General features: G+C 33.7%; 2 protein-coding genes across 2 annotated transcripts in view; one reads left to right on the plus strand and one right to left on the minus strand.

The window, feature by feature from the left end:
- LOC103574706 (POU domain, class 6, transcription factor 2) overlaps nt 1-21,394 on the minus strand; it is a 506,104-nt gene that overhangs the window by 267,863 nt on the left and 216,847 nt on the right. The window lies entirely within an intron of this gene.
- LOC103574713 (uncharacterized) lies at nt 1,156-3,816 on the plus strand. Its single transcript, XM_008554221.2, has 5 exons — nt 1,156-1,274; nt 1,347-1,604; nt 2,639-2,833; nt 2,907-3,068; nt 3,129-3,816. Exons 1-5 carry the CDS (start codon nt 1,230-1,232, stop codon nt 3,300-3,302), a joined length of 834 nt encoding a protein of 277 aa, XP_008552443.1. The 5' UTR covers nt 1,156-1,229; the 3' UTR covers nt 3,303-3,816.

A 21,394-nucleotide genomic window follows, 5' to 3' on the forward strand; every position in this document is an offset into this window, starting at 1 on the left:
ATTTTTGAATTATTTATTTACATAAAAAATAACATTTTTGTCCAAAGTGAAGGCTGAGTATCAGATAACAGAACAGCTAAATTGATAAAGTCGACATTCTACTCATACACGGAAAGAAAATTCCAGCAAAATTTAGGATGTTAATATCGTAATCGTGGAGTAGACTTTTATTAGCGTCAATTTTAAAATATCTTATTTCAAAAATCACTATGTGGGTTATATTTTGTTACTATTTAACATCGCAATTTTAACAAAGATTTAGGATTAAAAATTACTTGAAAAATTACAATTTAACATCGTAAAAAAAAATAAATTAAAATTACGATTCAAAAACTATATTTATTCTTATATTTACCTTTCTATGTACTTTTTAATAAAATAAATATGACAGTGCTGCCTCTGTGACAATACGATGTAACCTCGAAAAATTACGATATTGTATCGTAATTTTTAAATATTAACTGCGTCCTCCGCAAGAGGCGCTCTCATGACTTATGAATGCTTATTCAAACCGTTTATATGGACCTTAAAAACTATCTAAAGTGTAGGCTCTTCGGTGACCGAGTGGTCCAAGACGTCGGACACTTGGCACTCGAAAGGACTTGGGTTCGAATCCTACGTCCGACCAATTATTATTTACTTCTTTTATTTTAAATTTCTCTTCAAATTTAACGATAATTCACATCGTAATTTATATTAAAGAGCTTAAGACTTGATATTATTTGTCTGAAGTATTATTTCTTAAATGAAATTTCCAACGCTACATCGTAAAAATTATGATTTTCAAAGTCTAGTCTACCACTACAATAATCAATAGGACAAATTACGATATTATTATCGTAAATTTAATTAGAATTTTTTCCATGTATATTACCTCCCGCTCATTGATGGGTTCGAACCCAGTTCCTCCGAATGAAAACTCTTTTAATGTTATTTTCAGACCACACGTTAGCTATTTTCTCATAAATATTAATAATAATATTTTTTTATTGTTAAAATAACTTACTGTCAGTGGATTCTAAAAAAATAGATAAAAGTAATTAAAGAAAAATTACGTGTAAGAGCTATCTCACCTTGACAATAGCGAACTAATGATAAAAATAATTGCTCTGAAAAATTGATAATATAATAATTATCTAGTAATACTGTGTGTTCGCTAGTGTCCAAACCGATATAGCATCGTTAATTTTTTTTATTTTTTAACGTTATTGCTTGTTTTATTTCTAAAAATGAAATATTTATTCATAAATATTGTCCTATCACTTGGATCAAGTGTAAGTAAACTTTTTAAATTATATGAAATGAATAAAAATAATTTATTATAATGTATAAGTTTTGTTTACTAGAGTGTCACGTCGACGGGGATAGGAATACAGACTGATACTGACATTCAAGGAAAAATGGGACTTTTGTGCGTCGACGGGCCGCAGGATACTGACTATCCGACTTGCGAATGTTTACGTAAACTTCCAATTTTTGGTAATTTAGCTATTGGACCACCAGATATTCCGTATTTAGGTGACATTCCAGGTTTTTCTGACGATGACGCAGTTCCGTATATTTCTAGTGATAATGACTTGATAATACCTTCTGGTTCTGTTACAGTAAGCTGAATTCTGTTTTTTTTTTTTTTAACTAATTCAGAAAAAAATCGTATTATGTACAAATTTAATTTGAAATTTAGCTTGTTATTACTAGGGAAAATGAGCATGCATGACCATGCATGATTCGTGTGAATTCATGTCTAATTTAGCATGGTTCAGTAGAGACATGCCTCATCATGCATGACTTTTCATGCATGAGCCTGAATGATTACCAATGATTTTGCATGACCATGCATGATTCATGTCTGATTTAGCATGGTTCAGTAGAGACATGCCTCATCATGCATGACTTTTCATGCATGAGCCTGAATGATTACCAATGATTTTGCATGACCATGCATGATTCATGTCTGATTTAGCATGGTTCAGTAAAGACATGCCTCATTTTTCATGACTTTTCATGCATGAGCCTGAATGACTACCAATGATTTTGCATGACCATGCATGATTCATGTCTGATTTTGCATGGTTCAATAAAGACATGCCTCATTTTTCATGACTTTTCATGCATGAGCCTGAATGATTACCAATGATTTTGCATGACCATGCATGATTCATGTCTGATTTAGCATGGTTCAGTAAAGACATGCCTCATCTTTCATGACTTTTTATGCATGAGCCTGAATGACTACTTATGATTTTGCATGACCATGCATGATTCATATCAATTCATGCCTGATTTTGCATGGTTCATGTAATGACATGTCTGATCATGCATGACATGTATGAAAAGAAAAGTTCGGCATGGTCATGAACCTGCATGATTTTGCAAGACCATGTTTGATTTAGCAGAGTCATAATCTTGCATGACAATAAATGATAAACTTTAGCAGAAAAATAATAGTCATGCATGCCTAAGTATGATTTTGTATAGTCAAACATAATTTCTAAATAAAAAATATAAGTCATATGTTTTGAAAAATTTTTCAGATTTCTCGTATAAAAAAAATTACATTCAATACTTTTTTTACAATAATGCGCATGCCTATGCAAATAATGTTTCTATCCACTAATTTACCTAATTTTGATATTAGATCGACGGATTAGAGTGCGAAGATGAAAGTGGAGATCAAATAGAATTGGATCCGAGAATAATTTACTTGTTAAATATCGAAGTGAGCGATTTTATCGGGCGTAATAATTCATACGTCCACATTGACGGCTTAGCTAACGATGAAACAGAAATAACCTACAAAAAATCACTCACTAGAAAAAATCCATTGAACATCGTAAGAAAATAGTAATAAATAAAATGAGTTATCTCAACAAACTCTACATATATTTAAGAATCAATTTAATTAGGTAAGTGGCAGTGTGTCAGTCAACGGTAAACAAATCCACAAAATTGGTCCGAATGCTAAGGAAAATTTTTGCGGGCCTTTCGAATTGAATTCCATTGAAGACAACATGTGGCAAATACTTAACAATGTTGTGCTAAATGGACAGGGGTGTCCAATTAAAAAAGTCAGTTATTTAATCTTTTTCATGAACGTTTCTTTTTTTAATAATTTATTCTTATTATAGGGTACTTCCGTTATGGTTAAAAAAAAATTTCCCATAACATTGATATTTGACAAGCCTCTCAAATGCGGCGAATACAACATGGACATACGTGTTAATACCCCCGAAGATAATTGGACCTTTTGGATTTGGGCAGAATGGACAGTATCCGAAAATTTACATTGCGAAGAAGAATAAAAAATTTTCGCACTTGTATCTCATGTCTTCTTAAATTAAATTATTTTAATGTAATTTTTATGAATCAATAAATTATTCAAAATCGATTTCTATCAAAATGTAAAAAAATAGTGAAAGCATTTTTTTTTTATTTTTGCAAATTTCATGAAAACCCATGATAGCTGGAATATTTAGATTTTTTAATCAGTGCTGTACTAAAAAATTTGATAAATTTTTTTTTATTTTCCATGCGCTTGCGCTCACTTAAACAGTTCATAATACCTCTGCTAATTAGAACTCCGTTTGCTTCATACTTGTAGTTAATATTTTTTTCAATTTAAACTCTCAGTGCAAAAATAAAAAAATTTCTTCTACTCACGATTTTTTTTTACTAAAATTGATATTTAACTTTTTGAATGTAGCTATAATATATATACATATATATAACAGTGGAAAATTTTTTAATTACTTGATTGTCAGTAATAGCATTATAAAATTATATAAATAAAAAATAAAAAAAAAATTGTCATTGTCATAGAGTCCATTGCACATTAAACAATAATTATTTTTGATACCACTTATTAATTGATTAATGATTTTATTACGTTTCAACTTAATTTTTAAACTCAAAGGAAAATTCCTACAGGTAATATTTTAATGATTATAGTAAAAAATTATTTTTGGATTCTAATTAATTAATTAATAAATTACAAAAAAAAAAAAAAATATTGTAGTAGAATTTATGAAATAACGAAAACATTTTATATGTTATCAGCTGTGATAAATTGAGAAATATTTTTTTACTTGAATCGCTCAAAAAAATACTTCATTAGCAACAATATTTAACTTGTGATTGTGATAAATTTTTTTTTTTTTTTTTTTCAGATAAAAATTAATTGGCTTAAATGATGAGTCAAAAAAAAATAATATTGCTGATAACTGTTTTTATCATTACTATATCGCATACGGTGGTACTCGGAGTGTTTTTGAATTCTTTTGGTGGTGCTGTTTATGATGTAGACGCGAATTTTTCTAAGAGGAAAAGAATAATTGAATCATATTATTATTTACATTTGTTATCGACGAAATTGAATAATAAATAAAAAATGTGCGTAAATATTTTTTAAAAAATTTATTTAATTATTTTTATAATACCATGTATAAAATTTCATGTTTTAAAAGATTATCCATAAGTGAATTTTTCAAATTTCCTACCCCCTCCCCCAAAAAGTGAAAAGTTTTTTTTTCGTTTAAAAAAAGTGACTAATAAAATTTTTTAAAACTCCGTATGTACTTTGAAAAATTCTTTAAAAATAATTTTTTGGTTGGTCTTTGTCCACTTGGTCCCATCTTGCCCACGTTTAGGTATATGTATATATATTTATATAAAATTGAAGAGTAATTGTGAGAAGATAAAACTAAAGATGGTCGTAAAAAATAAGTTAGAGGCGCGTGGAAATCGGCACGATCGTTCGATTGAACGCAGATTTATAGGGGTCGTATGAGACTAAAGATCTTTCTCCTTTCTCATCTTTATTTTCGATACGAGTTTCGCTGTTTATACAACTACAACTACAACTACAACTACAACTACAACAACTACCACAACTTCTCTGTGTACAGGTTCTACTAAATAAACTGTAAAGTTTAAATGTAAATGCAAAGAGAACTGCTTGCAGACTAAACGGAACCACGAGAAACGCTAAAAGTCCATCGATCGGCTTCAAAAGATAATAAAACACAATCGATGATTCATTTTACTTCACGTTCTACGATTACTTAAAAGTTTAAAAATGAAATAAAACGAAATTTATTTTTCGAGGATGAAAAAAATATTTTTTTTATGGCGAATAAAAATTTTATAAGATGGAATTTTTAACACTTTCGAAACTTTTTTTATGCCGTTTCGCAGATAAATATTTAATTATTTTTATTTTAATTTAAGTTTCTCTTGTAATGTAAATTAATTTATTGCAAAAACTATTTATTTATCGTTTTAAAATTTTTTTCACTGAAATATCAAAAAAATAATTTTTTGAATTTCGCGCTTCAAAACTGAATTTTTTCAAATGAAGTCTGAATGAAAAATTTGAAAAAAAAAATTTGTATGACTTCTATGTATGAACACAATTAATTTTAACTATAACACTACCCGTATGAAAAACAATATGTAGTTAAAATATATAAAATCATGTGTGTTTGCAGCAAAAAAATATATGATATATTATATCGTATATTATAAAAAATCATATAGAGATTTTCGCCGATTTAATATAAAATTATATACAGTAGTAAATATATGTATTCCATATATGTAACTTATATGTTTTTTATATTAAGCCATATATACATTTATATTTACCTTATAATATATTCTATTGATATATTTCCTTTTATATTCAAAAAATATAAAATTTTTATATGAAATGAAATATATGGTAGAATATAATTTATATTATATATGCCACCATATATTTTCTTTGTTATATTTAAGCATATATTTTATTCGGTGTATGTATATGTATATGGATATATTATATATTCGCTTCAAATTAACTAATTTCGATAATTTTATCTGCAATTTAAAGAGTATATTAAAATTTATATCTAATTTAATTGGAGTGGGTCATATATATAAGAAACTTTTTTTTTCCATACACAATATAAATATATGTTTTTATATATGATCAGAATATATTTTTCATATATGATAGAAATATATATTTTTTATGTATGATAAAAATATAGTTTTTGTATATGACAAAAATATATATTTTCATATATGATGAAAATATATTTTTTGTATATGATTGACATATATATTATATATATGCTAAACATATACGGACTCGTATATGATGAATATTATATTTTTTAATATAAAAAAAATATATCAGAAAATATAGTTAAATTCGCCAAATATATTTTCTGATATTTATCATATATTTTGACCATATATGTTATTTTCATACGGGTAATAAATTCTCAGTGATTAAATAAAATAACTCATTAAAACTTTCACAGAGAAACAAATGCTCATAATAACAATCTACAAAGAAAAATAATAAAACCGCATCGTTCAATAATCAAACTTTGAAATCGCTCTACTTGAAAGGTCGAGTCAACGCCTCTGGTTTTTAACACAGAGTATACTCTGATGCTGGTGTTGTATCTTCAGCCAGACGATTTTATCTACTGCACGAGAGTGCTAAAGTCTTCTACGCCCCTTCAGTATTCAAAAAAAAAACCAAGAACTTAAACCTAAAGGGACCAAAAAACGGTTAGTTAAAGAACATGAACGGATTCAATAATTAAAAATAACCGTAGACAATAAGTGGGAATGATTATTTTAGTAGAATGATGACTCGTGACTCGAGATCGTTTGTTAATTACGGGTTCTACGAGTGGAATTAAATTGAGGACCCTCATCTTCTAGGGGTTTAATTGCTCAGATCTAATTTTGATTCAGGTGAGAAACGCAACACTATTAAGCCCAAGTGGTTATCTAGCCAATCGGTACTTGAAGAATCCCATCCCGTCCCATCTGATTTCCTCTCGTTGATTCTTCTGGTGGTGAAGAGCCAAAGCTCGGAGGGTTTTTTAAAATTCATAGCCACTAAAAAGCTTGACACCGTAATTGCTATTGCCAGTATTTGAACAGTAAAGAGTAAAAAATGACATGGACCGAAAATATATGCCAGAGGCTGTTTTATGTCCATCATGTATCAGATTACTTTAAGCAAACTGGTGCTTTTTAAAACCAATACGCCCCGGAGGTAACGGCTACAAAACGTGTCATTATGCGCGTGGAAAGGGGGATGTATCGATAAGGGAGGTGTTGAAGAGCCAGATCAAGATACTGATACAGATCGTCTCGCAACAAGATAACTCGTTTTTTTTTAAATCACCACTTTACATGTTAGCGCCTTCTGGAATCATTGGATCTGTTCTTTATGCCAACATAATTCCCGGGAAGTAGGTCTAAGATCTGATTTTTCAAAAAACTAGATCGAGGTTACTGTTAGCAGATGTACGATCAAAGTAGATCTTTTAGATGCCAGAGATTTTTTTCGAGATCTACGGAAATTCTCGGTAATCATCGGAAATCTCCATGTATCTAAAATCATCAGATTTGAAATCATTGAAGATCGTTTAGATCACCGTAGATCTAAAATCATCGACAATCTGCTAAAGTCATCAGATCTGAGATCTAATTCAACTTTGAGATGTTAGATCTATGATCTGATTTTTGGAAATTCACAAAAATCGTTGAAGATCGCCAGCGACTTTTGTAGCCTCCACAAGAGTAATTCATCGATCTGCGTAGATCTTCAATTTTCGAAGATCATTCGAGATCACCATAACTCTAAAATCATTGACGATCTGCTAAAATCATCAGATCTGAGATCTAATTCAACTTTGAGATGTTAGATCTATGATCTGATTTTTGGAAATTCACAAAAATCGTTGAAGATCGCCAGCGACTTTTGTAGCCTCCACAAGAGTAATTCATCGATCTGCGTAGATCTTCAATTTTCGAAGATCATTCGAGATCACCATAACTCTAAAATCATTGACGATCTGCTAAAATTATCAGATCTGAGATCTAATTCAACTTTGAGATGTTAGATCTATGATCTGATTTTTGGAAATTCACAAAAATCGTTGAAGATCGCCAGCGACTTTTGTAGCCTCCACAAGAGTAATTCATCGATCTGCGTAGATCTTCAATTTTCGAAGATCATTCGAGATCACCATAACTCTAAAATCATTGACGATCTGCTAAAATCATCAGATCTGAGATCTAATTCAACTTTGAGATGTTAGATCTATGATCTGATTTTTGGAAATTCACAAAAATCGTTGAAGATCGCCAGCGACTTTTGTAGCCTCCACATGAGTAATTCGTCGATTTGCGTAGATCTTCAATTTTCGAAGATCATTCGAGATCACCATAACTCTAAAATCATTGACGATCTGCTAAAATCATCAGATCTGAGATCTAATTCAACTTTGAGATGTTAGATCTATGATCTGATTTTTGGAAATTCACAAAAATCGTTGAAGATCGCCAGCGACTTTTGTAGCCTCCACAAGAGTAATTCATCGATCTGCGTAGATCTTCAATTTTCGAAGATCATTCGAGATCACCATAACTCTAAAATCATTGACGATCTGCTAAAATCATCAGATCTGAGATCTAATTCAACTTTGAGATGTTAGATCTATGATCTGATTTTTGGAAATTCACAAAAATCGTTGAAGATCGCCAGCGACTTTTGTAGCCTCCACATGAGTAATTCGTCGATTTGCGTAGATCTTCAATTTTCGAAGATCATTCGAGATCACCATAACTCTAAAATCATTGACGATCTGCTAAAATCATCAGATCTGAGATCTAATTCAACTTTGAGATGTTAGATCTATGATCTGATTTTTGGAAATTCACAAAAATCGTTGAAGATCGCCAGCAACTTTTGTAGCCTCCACAAGAGTAATTCGTCGATCTGCGTAGATCTTCAATTTTCGAAGATCATTCGAGATCACTATGACTCTAAAATCATTGACGATCTGTCGGAATCATCAGAGATCATCAGAGCCCTATTCCAAAATTAGATCTACACAGATCTATATGATCTCCTAGACTGACACCAAAAATGCTGATTTATATTCTCTTCATGAATTTATACAAAATTATTCATCAACTGTTCGGGCAAAAGTAAATTTTCATTTGCCCAAAATTGTTATTCCAGAGTATCAGCATCCGGTTAAATTTGATCTAATCCCCATCTCGTTTATCATAAAACCCAGCGGCGGTGAACTTCTTTTCAGTAGTGTACAATTAACCAGTACCCTTTTCTAAAACCAACACGTAATTATCTCGCCAGCAGCCGTTTCAAAATTGCATTTCGTCTCATGCTTTAAAAACATAAACCTATCAGCGAACAGCGTGATTCTAACCCACGAAATTAAACAACCGAGGCAACATTTACACGGCAGGTGGCATCAATTATATTTATTAAAAAAGATAAAATAAAGATTAGTGACTTTAATTTGGCAGTCAGATTCAATTGGTCCTCATAAATTTAGCATTCATCAGAACAAATTCAGCGAGCCCATTGCAATCATCAATGCCGCTAAAATTTCAAATAAACAAACAACCCGCCGAATTGGTTCTGTCACGGCAGGTAACAATCATTGGACACGTAAAAAAATAAACAAACGACAGCAGAAGTATCCAACACCCAGTTGATAACTATCTTCCAATATCACTGAACAAATAATTATTAGCATCCAGCCTGGGGAAATTTTCTGTCAAACAGATCAGCGAGCGAAAGAAATCCATCAGTTACCAGAAATTGGTTAACAATAAACACATTCATGATCTGAACCCAGGCTCTATTGGAAAGTTCGTTTTAAAAATGGCTGTCCCATCAAGAATCGCCCAGTCCCGAAGATTTTCGATTGATTACAGGGCGCTGAGTCCCGACGTATTACGGTGTTGGTTTTCGAGCCTTTTGTGTTGAAAAAGACACATATAATCATACGAACAAGCCTCGGCTAACCCAGGAACCGAAATCCCTCCAGTCGTTCCTCTCCTTTGGGTATCGTGTGTTCTTCTGCCCCAGCTCGTGGAATAAAATTTTACATGCCTCCAGGGGTTCGCTTTTTTTATGTAGATTTTTGGTAAGCAAGCGGTTTCTTATTCACCCTCTTCCACACTTACTTTGCATAGGAATCCGGCGACTATCACCGGATGTAGGTTGTAAAATTTATAAATTTAGCTTTTTACTAAATCACCAAAGCAATTTCATTGTTTAGCTCTCTGTTAACATATTTACATTTATTTATTTTATTCCAAGACCAACTGTAACAGTTGTCTGTAGATATAGAGTATTTTCTTGGTCCTTTTTCGAGGATGAGGCAGGCGACTGATGGGACAAATGAATTAACGAGGCGTCAAGCCGTGCTGCAGCTGGCGACATAAGTCACCATAACCACAACCGGCCGAAAAATATATATGCATTATCTCAGAGTTAACAAAAACACAAGAGATGTTAAAACTTGCTGTGATTTATCTTAACGCACTTTGTTATTAACTTTTATGAATTACTGCCAGCTTCAATCTTCGTCACTTCAACGCTTTTTTTTACTCAAACTAAATTGCCCAGTTAGTTTTGCTAAAATTATGCTTCGTAACAAATTTCGAAGCATTTTTTTTTTTAAAATAGAATGAAGCATGTTTTTGCAAAAAAGCATTTTAGATTAATTTGAGAAGTTATTTTCTAACCGCGGTTAACACATGTTGTCTATGATTTTTAAAAATCCATTTTCTCACGATTTCGAGAGATCGACCGCCTGTTAAAAGTTACTTAAGACGCCTTACAGCTAAACTAGACAGCTCGCAAAATCTTCCATTTACATTGATGATGCACACCCTAAACGCGTGATCCTCACACGCCAGGTCCTAACTTTTTTTTTTCTTTTTTTTTTACATTGTGTTGGAAACTATTTGGTATAATATAATCGGGCTGTATTTGAAGAATAAAATACGATAGTATATATAGGGCGTAAAATAGCGTTTGTCTTTTATTATATATTTGTAGCCCCAAGTGTTTAATTTAAAAAAAGTTACCACTTGAGTAATCGATTTATATAAACGATTTTCTACTCGGCTATATTCACTCTCTTCTCTTCTTCATCGTATACTCTGCCACTAAATTTATGCACCGCTATACATTTTAACATTGTAAATATACTTTATGATTCAAATAACCGTTGGCACAATACTGTCACTAAATTTTTTTATATTTTTAAAAGAAATTTGAATACTGATCGATTTTTTTCATATCTCTCCTCGAGAAAGATAAAAAAATTTTTTAAAATAGACAAATTCTTATTTTTATCAAAATTTCGTTCTTCGAAATTTTGACTTCGAGATTTTATCAAAATTTTGAAAACTGATTTTTTTTCAAATTTTTTCTGATCTCTCGCTGAGAGAATGTGAAATTTAAAAAAATAAACTGATTTTCATTTTTATCCAAATTTCGTTCTTCGAAATTTTGACATTGAGATTTTATCGAAATTTTGACATTGAGATTTTATCAAAATTTTGAAAACAGTTTTTTCTGAAAATTTTTTCTGATCTCTCGCTAAAAAATGTAAAATTTTTGAAAATAAACTGATTTTTATTTTTATCAAAATTTCGAGGAACGAAATTTGGATATGTCGAAATTTTGTCAAAAATGATTATAATAAAAATTTTGAAAATTGCTTACTCTTAAAATTTTTATAATCCTTCGATCAAAAAAAAAATTTTTTAAATAAAAAAAATAACCTAATTTCGGTTTTGATCCTAATTTCGAAAATCGAAAATTTTGACCATTGAAAAAATTTTTTTTCAGTTTTTTCACATCAGCTGTTGGTATATATACTTAAACCATGAAATATGAGAAAATATATAAGTAAATAATTTTTTCAGAGGAACTCAGCTTAGCAAAAATATTTAAACCAAAACAATAACAAAAAAAAAGTATTAAATTTCAGGCTTCTGTAAATCAACAGATCCCTTTTTTGGATTAAAAAAATCCAAGATAGGCTGATTATTATTATTATCGTAAACGGATCTAAAAATTTTTATAAAACGGGCAATTTAGAGCGAAATTTAGATTTAGTCATTTTATTATCACACTTAATTTTTTTTCAACACAAAAAGGTGTCGACAGAAATTTTGATAGATCGCTCGTAATCATAGGGTTGATCTCCAAAAAAAAAAAAAAAAAAATCCACTGAATTTTCAAAGGCGTAAAGTTAATAAAATAAAATAAAAGGAATCATTTATACCTTGGGTTTACGAAGAAATCGAATTGAATTTAAATGACGAATAATAAATACGTTTAAATAAAAAAATAATTAACGTCAGTTGCAAGAATGCCATTAAAATTAACGTTATAAATTTATTTAAAAATACGATTTTTATTATTCATGCTTTCTCTTAATTATCATGGTCCATAAAAACAGAAATACATGATCAGAGATCACAACTCGTGCATCCGAGTACTAAAAAAGAAAGGGAGTGAGCAAGTAAGAGAGAGAACGAGTCTATGGGCAGCATAACGAGCTTTACCGATGTGTGATAAATCTTTGAGGTTAAAAAAAAGTTAAATAAAAGAGCGAGCTAACTGCCCGAAAATATTCACCGCGAGATGGATGGGTGGAGTGTGAGGGCGGAACCGACCGACTTTCGTTTCAGTTTGTTCTCAACTCTCTTCATTCCTCTTCGTCTAATTTTTTTACTTTTTCTTACTCAATACTCCAGTTAAAAATTTTTTTAAACTTTTTAACTGATTGACCGATTAGAAGAAGGCGTTGTTTAGTTTGGATCAGCATATTGATAAATTAACTAATTTGAATAACGATAAAACATTTTGAGAAATTTTAAAAAAACTAAACTTTTTTTTTTTGGGCACCTGTATCCACAGTGGCCATAGTTTTTGCAGCTTCCGCTAGTGTAAATACACAAATATATATTTTATGGTTAATTTAAACTAATTTTATACATATTCGAGCAAATAGAGTAAAAAGGGTTTCCAGCTCATCCTCATCTGTACAAATATTTTGTTATTTTAGTCCCATGGTAGTTTTTAAATTTATAGACGGATGTTTTCACTAGACAACTACCCCAGCAGGCACACAAGTGCATCCTATAGTTGCCCTAGAATAATATTATAAACCACTTTTTTTTTTTTTTTTACTAAAAACATCGAATTTTAGGTCTGGTTACAATCCGGGCCACCTCGAATTTTCATTCGGCTCCCACGATTTAATTTATCACCCAATAGTCATCAGTAAATTTTTTTTAGCCTCCGAAAAAGTGAATTTAGAAAAACATCTACTGGTATTTCATAAAAAGTCAGCGGGAAATTTTAAAAATTCTAATAATAATAAAAATTGTAGGTTAGGTCTGATTGCTAAGCGAATTTCCGTATCACGTAGAGGCAGAGTAAAAATTTCCAACTCGACTACGAAAAAAAGACTCAAGCTGGACCACCCTAGAGAACGCAGCTATTAGAGATGAGCATCCACAAGTGGAATAAAAAATCTCGTCTGTTTGTTTACCTAATATTTAACTTTCGCCAGATTGTGCACGTTGTCATGGGAGGTTTGCTAGCTTGCGCTCTTTTTTTAAACGATTTCAGCTCTCAGTTGATTTAGGATTTAAAGATTTAACAGTTTGCCCACCTTAAACAGTATTTTACATCAATAGATTCAATCCCACAGCAAATTGATTTTTCATTTTAAACGTCAGTTAAATATTACCATAAGCCACGAAGACGTTGTTTATCGTGTAGCCATTTAGTTATGACTGAATACTGTACAAGGAAGCGCAGCGGGTAGTCTGTAACACGAATCAATTCATCCGGTACCGGACAATCACGAGCATCTTCAACTGACCATTACACCTGAATGCTTTCTGCTCGCTACAGAGCTACAAACATTTAGATATAAAGGACTTTGTTTCTTTTTATCCATCATACTATTGCAGACCAACTTCCGGTTCAGGTTTTAGTTTATAACTAGCAGCCCAAAGACCAGAGACCAATTGCTACTGGCATACAATACCAGTCTTCAATTAAGGCTCTCCCCAATACCTGCCGGATAAATTGCAGTTCCTTTTATAGAAACCCGGCAATCCTTTCTCAGTGAGATCAAATTGCTTCAATTCTGACAAGAGTAATAATCAATAATGTCCATCAGCTTTTTAATTCCACTATCACACTTTTTCGGCCAATAAAAATCCCTGTCAAGATGACTGACTCATACTTAAAGTCACACTTTCTTGAACGTGACATTGACACTTGATCACAAATTGACTGTCCTAAAAAAGAGACAGAAGGTCTACAGTTGCTGTCAAGTATCACCAAGTTGATCAACTGGATTGCAATCAATCAAAAGTCTGAGAGTTGTTTGCAACGAGGCGTGGGTTTGTATTAGAACGTTGCTGGAATTAAGGCTTCCGTTTTGTCACTTGTACGTGACATAACAGTCGAGAATGAACTTGTAATAGAAAAGAAGGCGAGCATTGATGCTGTGATCACTGATGCAGACTAGACTAGGCTGGGCAGGGCAGGGTAGGGCCTTTTACTTTCTTCAATTCATCCTTTTTACAACACAACAAACACGCTCTCACACAAATGAAGAGACGTTAAAAAATTTGAAATGAAATAGTAATGTCTTGTCTATTTTGGGCACAGGCCTTCCTCCTACACTATTTTTACAATACAATGATGGCTATTGTTGCGCTCTGTTTGTTCAAGAGCTGATCTGGATGCTGTCTATGTATATGCATATGTATACGACCATACAATATTGGGATCCAAAATTATAGAACCAGACTTAGGCAAACTAGAACCAGAAACAGAAATCTAGACAGACCGTAAATCCTACTGTTCCCCCTTCCCCCCGTCCCAGTCTCCAGGGTTCTCATGTGCGACCGATCCCTTGCGAGCGAGAGGGGGAAATGGTCGTGTGGCTGTTTGTTTGTTTAGGATTCAAGTGAAAATCTCTCGATTGACGCATAGACAGCAGACGAATGGAGCCTAGTTCTCTATTCAAATCACAAACAGATCTTTTCATCCAGCCATTCGAGATTATTTTTTTTTGCATGCCGCTTTTTCACTAAATTCTATTCCAGGCCTACTTTTTTCAAACCATAAAAGAAATGCACTTTTCATACAACCCAGATTATCTATAATCGACTTCCGGTGATAAGTTGATATGTATTGTAAATAGATAGATTTTTGTTCCTGTTTGTTTGCTGATGTCATCGAACTCGATCCTGCTTATCTGGGCATTAAAAGTTTAAAAATCATGTAAATAGAGAATATTTATTTTTTTTCAGTTAAACCTTAGTTTTAATTAGCTTTCCCTCGGCTAATTTATGGTCTCTGTTTCTTAACGGTTGTCATTGGAGATTAATTTTTCGACTAGAAAAATCTTTCAAACACGTGCCAGTAGAAAAGGCAGATGTTAACAGAAGCTGTTAAGTTTCGAGTGACAATTCTTGAAACTGATAAAAAATTCATGGGTTCCACGGCTCCGTTTTCCGATTGTCAAGTTATTGGATGTTTAATTTAACGTCTTTTCAATAGCCTTAATTCTTCAGTGATAGTAAATATCTTTTTCCAACAGAAAGAGTCACAACATCTATAAAAAAAAAAAAAATGGGTGCGTATATTTACATTATAAAGTGGCTCTAAATATTTAAATGGAAAATTTCAACGTCGAGTTCGTCACTGTAAAAAAAAAAACGAAACACTCGAACGAAATTGCTAGCTCTCGATTTTCTGCTTACGTCTGCTTGCGTCACGGCATTCACTCAACACTAAAAATAAAGTTCTAGTAACCCAATGTCTCATTGAATTTCTTTTCCATCTTCAGCTCACCTTTACTTCAAGTGCTTTCGTGAATTTTCTCAAGCGTTATGATGATCACAGACACTCAATGTGGAATTACGGATATCGAATGTCTTTTTTGAACTCATTTACCAACTACCCGTCTCTGCTTATACAGAGCACTTTTTTATGCTATAGAAAGGGCATTTGGGAAATAGTCCCAGTCTTTATCTTGGAAAAAGGAAAAAAAAAACGTTTTCCTTACAATGTACCGCGCAGGCTGCAGTTCCGCCTACTTCCGGCGCTGTCAATACCTTCATTTAACTACCAGTGCTAAGCCACGTGTGTAAGACCTTTTTGCTGCACGTTTTTTGTGACCCAAAGATTTAGGACCCGAGGATTCGGGTGAAATTTAACTCAAGTTTGCTCCGGTTTCTTTGAGATGAAAAATTTATTTTTATTAAATACAAATTTATTTATGATCCTAAAGTTAAGAGACAGTTAACAATTTTTGGATTTTTTTTTTCAACACTCCCTTTTTTTTCAAACTTCAGATTTGAAAAATATAAAGATGCGAATTCAAAAGTTCCGCAGAATAGCTCCAGTTAAAAATGAACTATTTCTGATGAGAATACACCTCAATACAGAGCTTTAATGACTCGTCTTCGTGGAACGAGTTCTTGCACAATGATACTGAATAACCCCAGCTGGGGAAGATCAAGTCCAGATCAACAATACGAGCCCGCAAAACCGGGAATCGAATCTATTGAATCGTCAAAAAGGATTGTGCGGTTCATTCGTACGTAATATCTGTTAAAGTTGTCCGTCATAATAATAATATTTCTCATCGTTAATCGTAATGATTCTCATCGGCAACACAAAGCAATAAAAGAAACAGCACAAGTATCAAAATAAAGAATGGGCATGCGTTGAAAGGAGAACTGGAAGGCTTTTGAGATGAGTCTATCATTTTAACGAGCATCATGCTTTGTGTAGTGTTTCGTCCTATTAGCAACTGTCCGGTTTGTACGATTGATGATATATGTGTCCGAACCTGGTTCAAAGGAACGGAAAACTATCATCAGTGTATCGTTAAATCATAATTACTCGAGAAATTTATTTTTACCGATCGAAAAACAATTTCCGTCACTTTTAGTGTAAAGTTCTTTACAAATCTGTCATAATCGTCTTCTAATATACGTAATTACAGTTTTACAATTACACTATTTTTGACAGTTTACCTCCAGTCTGTAATTACGACCGAGCCGAACTACTCGAGTAGTTCAAATTTTAGTTCCAATATAATTTTTAACCAACGGTTTCCAAAACGATTTTTTTCTGTCTCGAGTTTTTAAACTGCCGACGTGATTGCTTTGCATCTTGAGGGTGGAGCAGTCTGGGATTTTGAGGATCCATTTCCTAAAATTACGCGTTCAGATGCCATATGCTCAATGATTTTGCAAAACCTACCGTTACTTTTAATGAACAATTAGCACCGCGCGCGTGAACTTTAGCGCCAAAAAAAAAAAAGTATCGCCCAGATCCCAAGGGCGGTGATCGGCAAACCGCAGGATTTTTAAAACCGCCCAGAAAAAATAAAAACGTACAGTCATTTTTCATCATTAAGAATTTACGCCCAAATAAAAATTTAGTTATGGCAAAAAAATATATGAGTGTCGATAAAGTTTGAATTAGTGCTAATAATAATAAAAAAAATATTTATGATAGAATTAGAAATTTTATTGTATATAATTCTAGTATGTATATATATTTATTCGAAGTCAATTTCCTGTCCAGCATTGATATAATTGCGGCGCTTCTGCAATCAGAAAACACCTTTAGCAATTTATATATCTATGTATATAATATATATATATATAGTATCGCGAAGCATCTGAGAATGTGAGGTATAAAGGCTTATATAAGATTGATTTTGTGATATACCACCAACTGTGATAATGCTATCATTAATTTTGTTTAAAAAAATCCTATCATCTCGTCCACTTGACATCGCCATTGTAACTGATGTCCTTTCAATTTCGCCAGCTATATTACGTGGACAGAACCGGTATCTAAAAATAAATAAGGCTGCTTCAAAGAATTGTATCTGGCAACAGTGATCTTCAGTGGACCGAAAAAAAGAAACAAAAAAAAAAAAACGAAAACTACAATTACAAATTGCACCCCAAACTCTCAACTCTCATTTCCGGTTATACGATCGCCATTATGACAGTCCAAAGGTCAGCGCGAAGAACGATGAGCGATGAACAAAAGCCGACCGGACTATTATACAGGGATTTTAGGTTTGAAAAAGGAAAAAAAATTTTACCTGGCATGTTTGATGATGGTCCAGAGCAAATTGCGCGTGTTACCGTTTGGTAAAAATACACCTGCCATAAGCGGTCTTTGTCTTTTTGTCTAAATAAGTTTTTTGGTTTTATTTGTTTAGATCTTGGGCAGCATTGGAAATATCATCAAACAATATTTTTGGTTGCAATGTTCTATCACTGGCTGATAGAGACTAGTGGTCATTATCTAGCAACCAGTAAACGCTTTGATAGCGCGGCACAGTGATGGGGAAACTTCAAAGCGAAGTACTTTGGGTCAAAGTCTAGTGCAGCTTCTGGCAACGAACAATAAGCAAGCAGTAGGTCGGTGAAACTCAATACAAATAAGTGAGTCAACTTTGACGAGGTCATGGATCAACATAGTATTCACAGGAATTCCAATAACCGCTTATATTACAAGGAGCAAACAAGTTGTGTGAATATTGATTAGCTAACTTATTCGGTTTCTGTTGCGTTACTGATGGCGACGTATAAGAGAACAAAGTGGCGAAGATTGTAATTGTCGGCAACATTCAAGCTCATTAACGAGTTTCACTTTGAATGTCTCTACTTAAAGGGAGATGGAACTGCATGGTGAATTGTCCAAGCGATACCGAGCAGTAGTATGGCTGTTTTTATTAGCCGGAGATCATCTGCTGGAGATAAGCGTCTTTACATGCGCCAACTGGGTACAGGCGTCATGCGGTGTCTCGCAGTAACTACAGCTTGCGATCAACACCAACTTGTGCTCGGTATCAACCAGAAACGATCATTGCATCATATCCAAGTCTCCAAGTAAAGTGTTGAGACCGAGATTCGAGTTTCGAGATCCCAAGAGCTTGCTGACTATCAAGACCGAGTCATTTGGTGTATCACGATCCATTAAGTATCAAACATCCACTTGGATCCAGCAGCAGCAGCATCTACGGCATTAAATTCTCAGAGCAATTTATTTTTCTTTTGCTTCTGCTTCTGCTCCTGCTGGTCCTTAGTGTGTAATTCAGAGGAATGACAAACTAAAATATATGGTAAGCTTGAATTTAAATGTGCATTTAATTTTTGTTGAGCTGTTGAGCTGAAAAAAAATTCAGCAAAGGCGAGTAGGTGATTTTTTAGCCTTCAGGTGGTTTACCAATCAAATGACCAAATGATCAAATAATGCGCGGTCCCTGTTGTTGTGGTGAACAAAAACCCAAATCGTTACAGAAGTACAAATGACTTTGGGGTTTCGAGAGTGATGGTCAGCGAGACGTCTGAAAGTTTAAGTGCCGGCTTTGCCCATTCTACATCCAGTAAAAGTCAGTATATAAGCTTGTGGTGGTAGTGGGTGAAGTTGATAATGAATTGCAGCTGAAGAATCCAACGATGAAGGTGATCGATGGATCGAATAAACTTTTATCGCTCTGGCTAATATTTTTTTGCTGTTTGTCTCGAGTATTCGGACGGTTTTTGGCTTAAATGCTTTCTGTAACCAGATGCAAATTCAAACTGGTATCATTTTCTTGTGCCATCGATCAACCCGCACCTACTTTAATCAACACACTTGATTATCTACAAGGAACAGAATAATAACTCCGAGACGTAAGGTTTTAGTTATGAACGCCCGAAGCGTCAAAAGAGTTTGGGATACTCATTTGTCATAAGACTAGTCAGTCAAACTAATCACTGCTCTAGTCACCTCCTTCTAATAACTCCCGGCCCTGGTAATCCATCATAATCTTGAGGATCATCATCAACAATAGCCAACACAGCAACATCGGCTAGATAGCTAATAGCTAATATTTAGTTGATCGACCGACCGGCCCACAGATTGGAATAACTGTTTGGCAACGTTAAGTGTAAGTACATACAAGTATCAGACACCTGCTCGAGGGGGGCCACGACCTCGGGGGCCCACGCCCCATACGGAATAACTCGACTTTGGTCCTTCGAGCCACTACAAAATCGTGAGTACACGCCACGCAACCGAGGTCTCATGAGACAGAGGAGCAAGACTCGCTGTTGATTGACGAGACGAGGATGCGTCGGACATAAAGTCACCGGGTGTGCCCTAAAGACTCGAGTAATAAAGCACGTGCGCGCATAAACGCGAGAGAACGATCTCTTGGGGCCGTGAGTGAGAAACACCTGCCTTATACTGATCAGCCTACTCTTATGTACTCTAGAGATCCTCGTACTCGGGGATTCGCCTTTACCTCAGCTTAAACTCACTTTGGCCTCGCGGCGTCCTAAGAACCAACGTCTCCTGATGCCTTCTCAACCGGAGAAGTCAGTTCTACTCGGAATATAAAGAAAGAAAAGTAAAGGGGGCGTTGATACATATTTGCTTGAAGTAAAGGTTTGTGTGCGTGTGTGCACATGTGTGTGGCAAGGCTGTATAGACTCTTGAGACTGCACCCAAGGCGAATAAACGTTGCAGACGTGGCTTTGCGCACAGTCACTCCTGGGATTCCGAGAGATGAATAATGCTGTCCGAATATTTAGCCCCGAGCGTTGTGCCATTCAACGACCATCTTTATACATTCTCTTTTTTTATCTCCAACGCATTTGTGATATATTTGCTGTTAATTCTATAACTAACATCAATCATATTTTGGCCACAAGAATAACAATATTCGAATCAGGACTTAGACCAGGACTTTGTTTGATTCACCATTTTCACGCTCTTAAAAAATTTATATTTTTTGTCCCTCTTTTATCAGCCAGTGTTTTTACTTGTGTTTATGTAAGAGTCCGAGGACTAACAACATCTACGACTCAGTCTCACGATAAATTTCGTAACACATGGTGTCTTGTATATCTGCTGTGTTTTTTCATTATTTTTTCTCACTCGGGCGAGATGGCATCTGAAAGACCACAACATGTGGGATTGCAGTGATATATGCAATGCCTCCAAGTACATTAAATCCCAGAGTAGAGAGTAGGCGCTTCGGTAAATGCAGGTGTCCTTTAGTATATAACGTACATTACATTACATATGAAAGAGCTGATGGCAAATCAAGGCACGCGTACCCTTTAAACGCGTGCGCGTGAAAGTAACATTGCATATTATGTTCAATACCTCGGTAATATAATTATATATACAATCCACAAGGATCTGCGAACATGTGGATGAGAATCTGTGCATGTGAGAGTATGGAACTCATACTCGGTTAAACGCCGCAATCTCAATGACACTTAACAACCTGTCATGACAACTGGCAACGCAGTAATTAGTAATAAATACGCTTGCCAATCATCTCGAGAGTTTTTTCACAGCACAACAATATTCCCCTGGAAGCTGATAAAAAAAAAGCTTTTAAAACTTTCTGCCGCATTATTTTCAACAGCAATCAGCATCATTATTGTGATCGTCATCAAGTAATTAATGATTCACGAGTCTTAATTATAA

The sequence above is a fragment of the Microplitis demolitor genome, chromosome 9, assembly GCF_026212275.2.
Source record: "Microplitis demolitor isolate Queensland-Clemson2020A chromosome 9, iyMicDemo2.1a, whole genome shotgun sequence".
NCBI lineage: Eukaryota > Metazoa > Arthropoda > Insecta > Hymenoptera > Braconidae > Microplitis > Microplitis demolitor.

What these genes read in the sequence shown, in the direction of transcription:
- LOC103574713 (XM_008554221.2), top strand. Translation starts at nt 1,230, where the DNA reads ATGAAATATTTATTCATAAATATTGTCCTATCACTTGGATCAAGT. An exon ending in TCCTATCACTTGGATCAAGT is followed by an intron (nt 1,275 to 1,346) that starts GTAAGTAAACTT and finishes TTTGTTTACTAG; the next exon opens with AGTGTCACGTCGACGGGGAT. An exon ending in AGGGGTGTCCAATTAAAAAA is followed by an intron (nt 3,069 to 3,128) that starts GTCAGTTATTTA and finishes TTCTTATTATAG; the next exon opens with GGTACTTCCGTTATGGTTAA.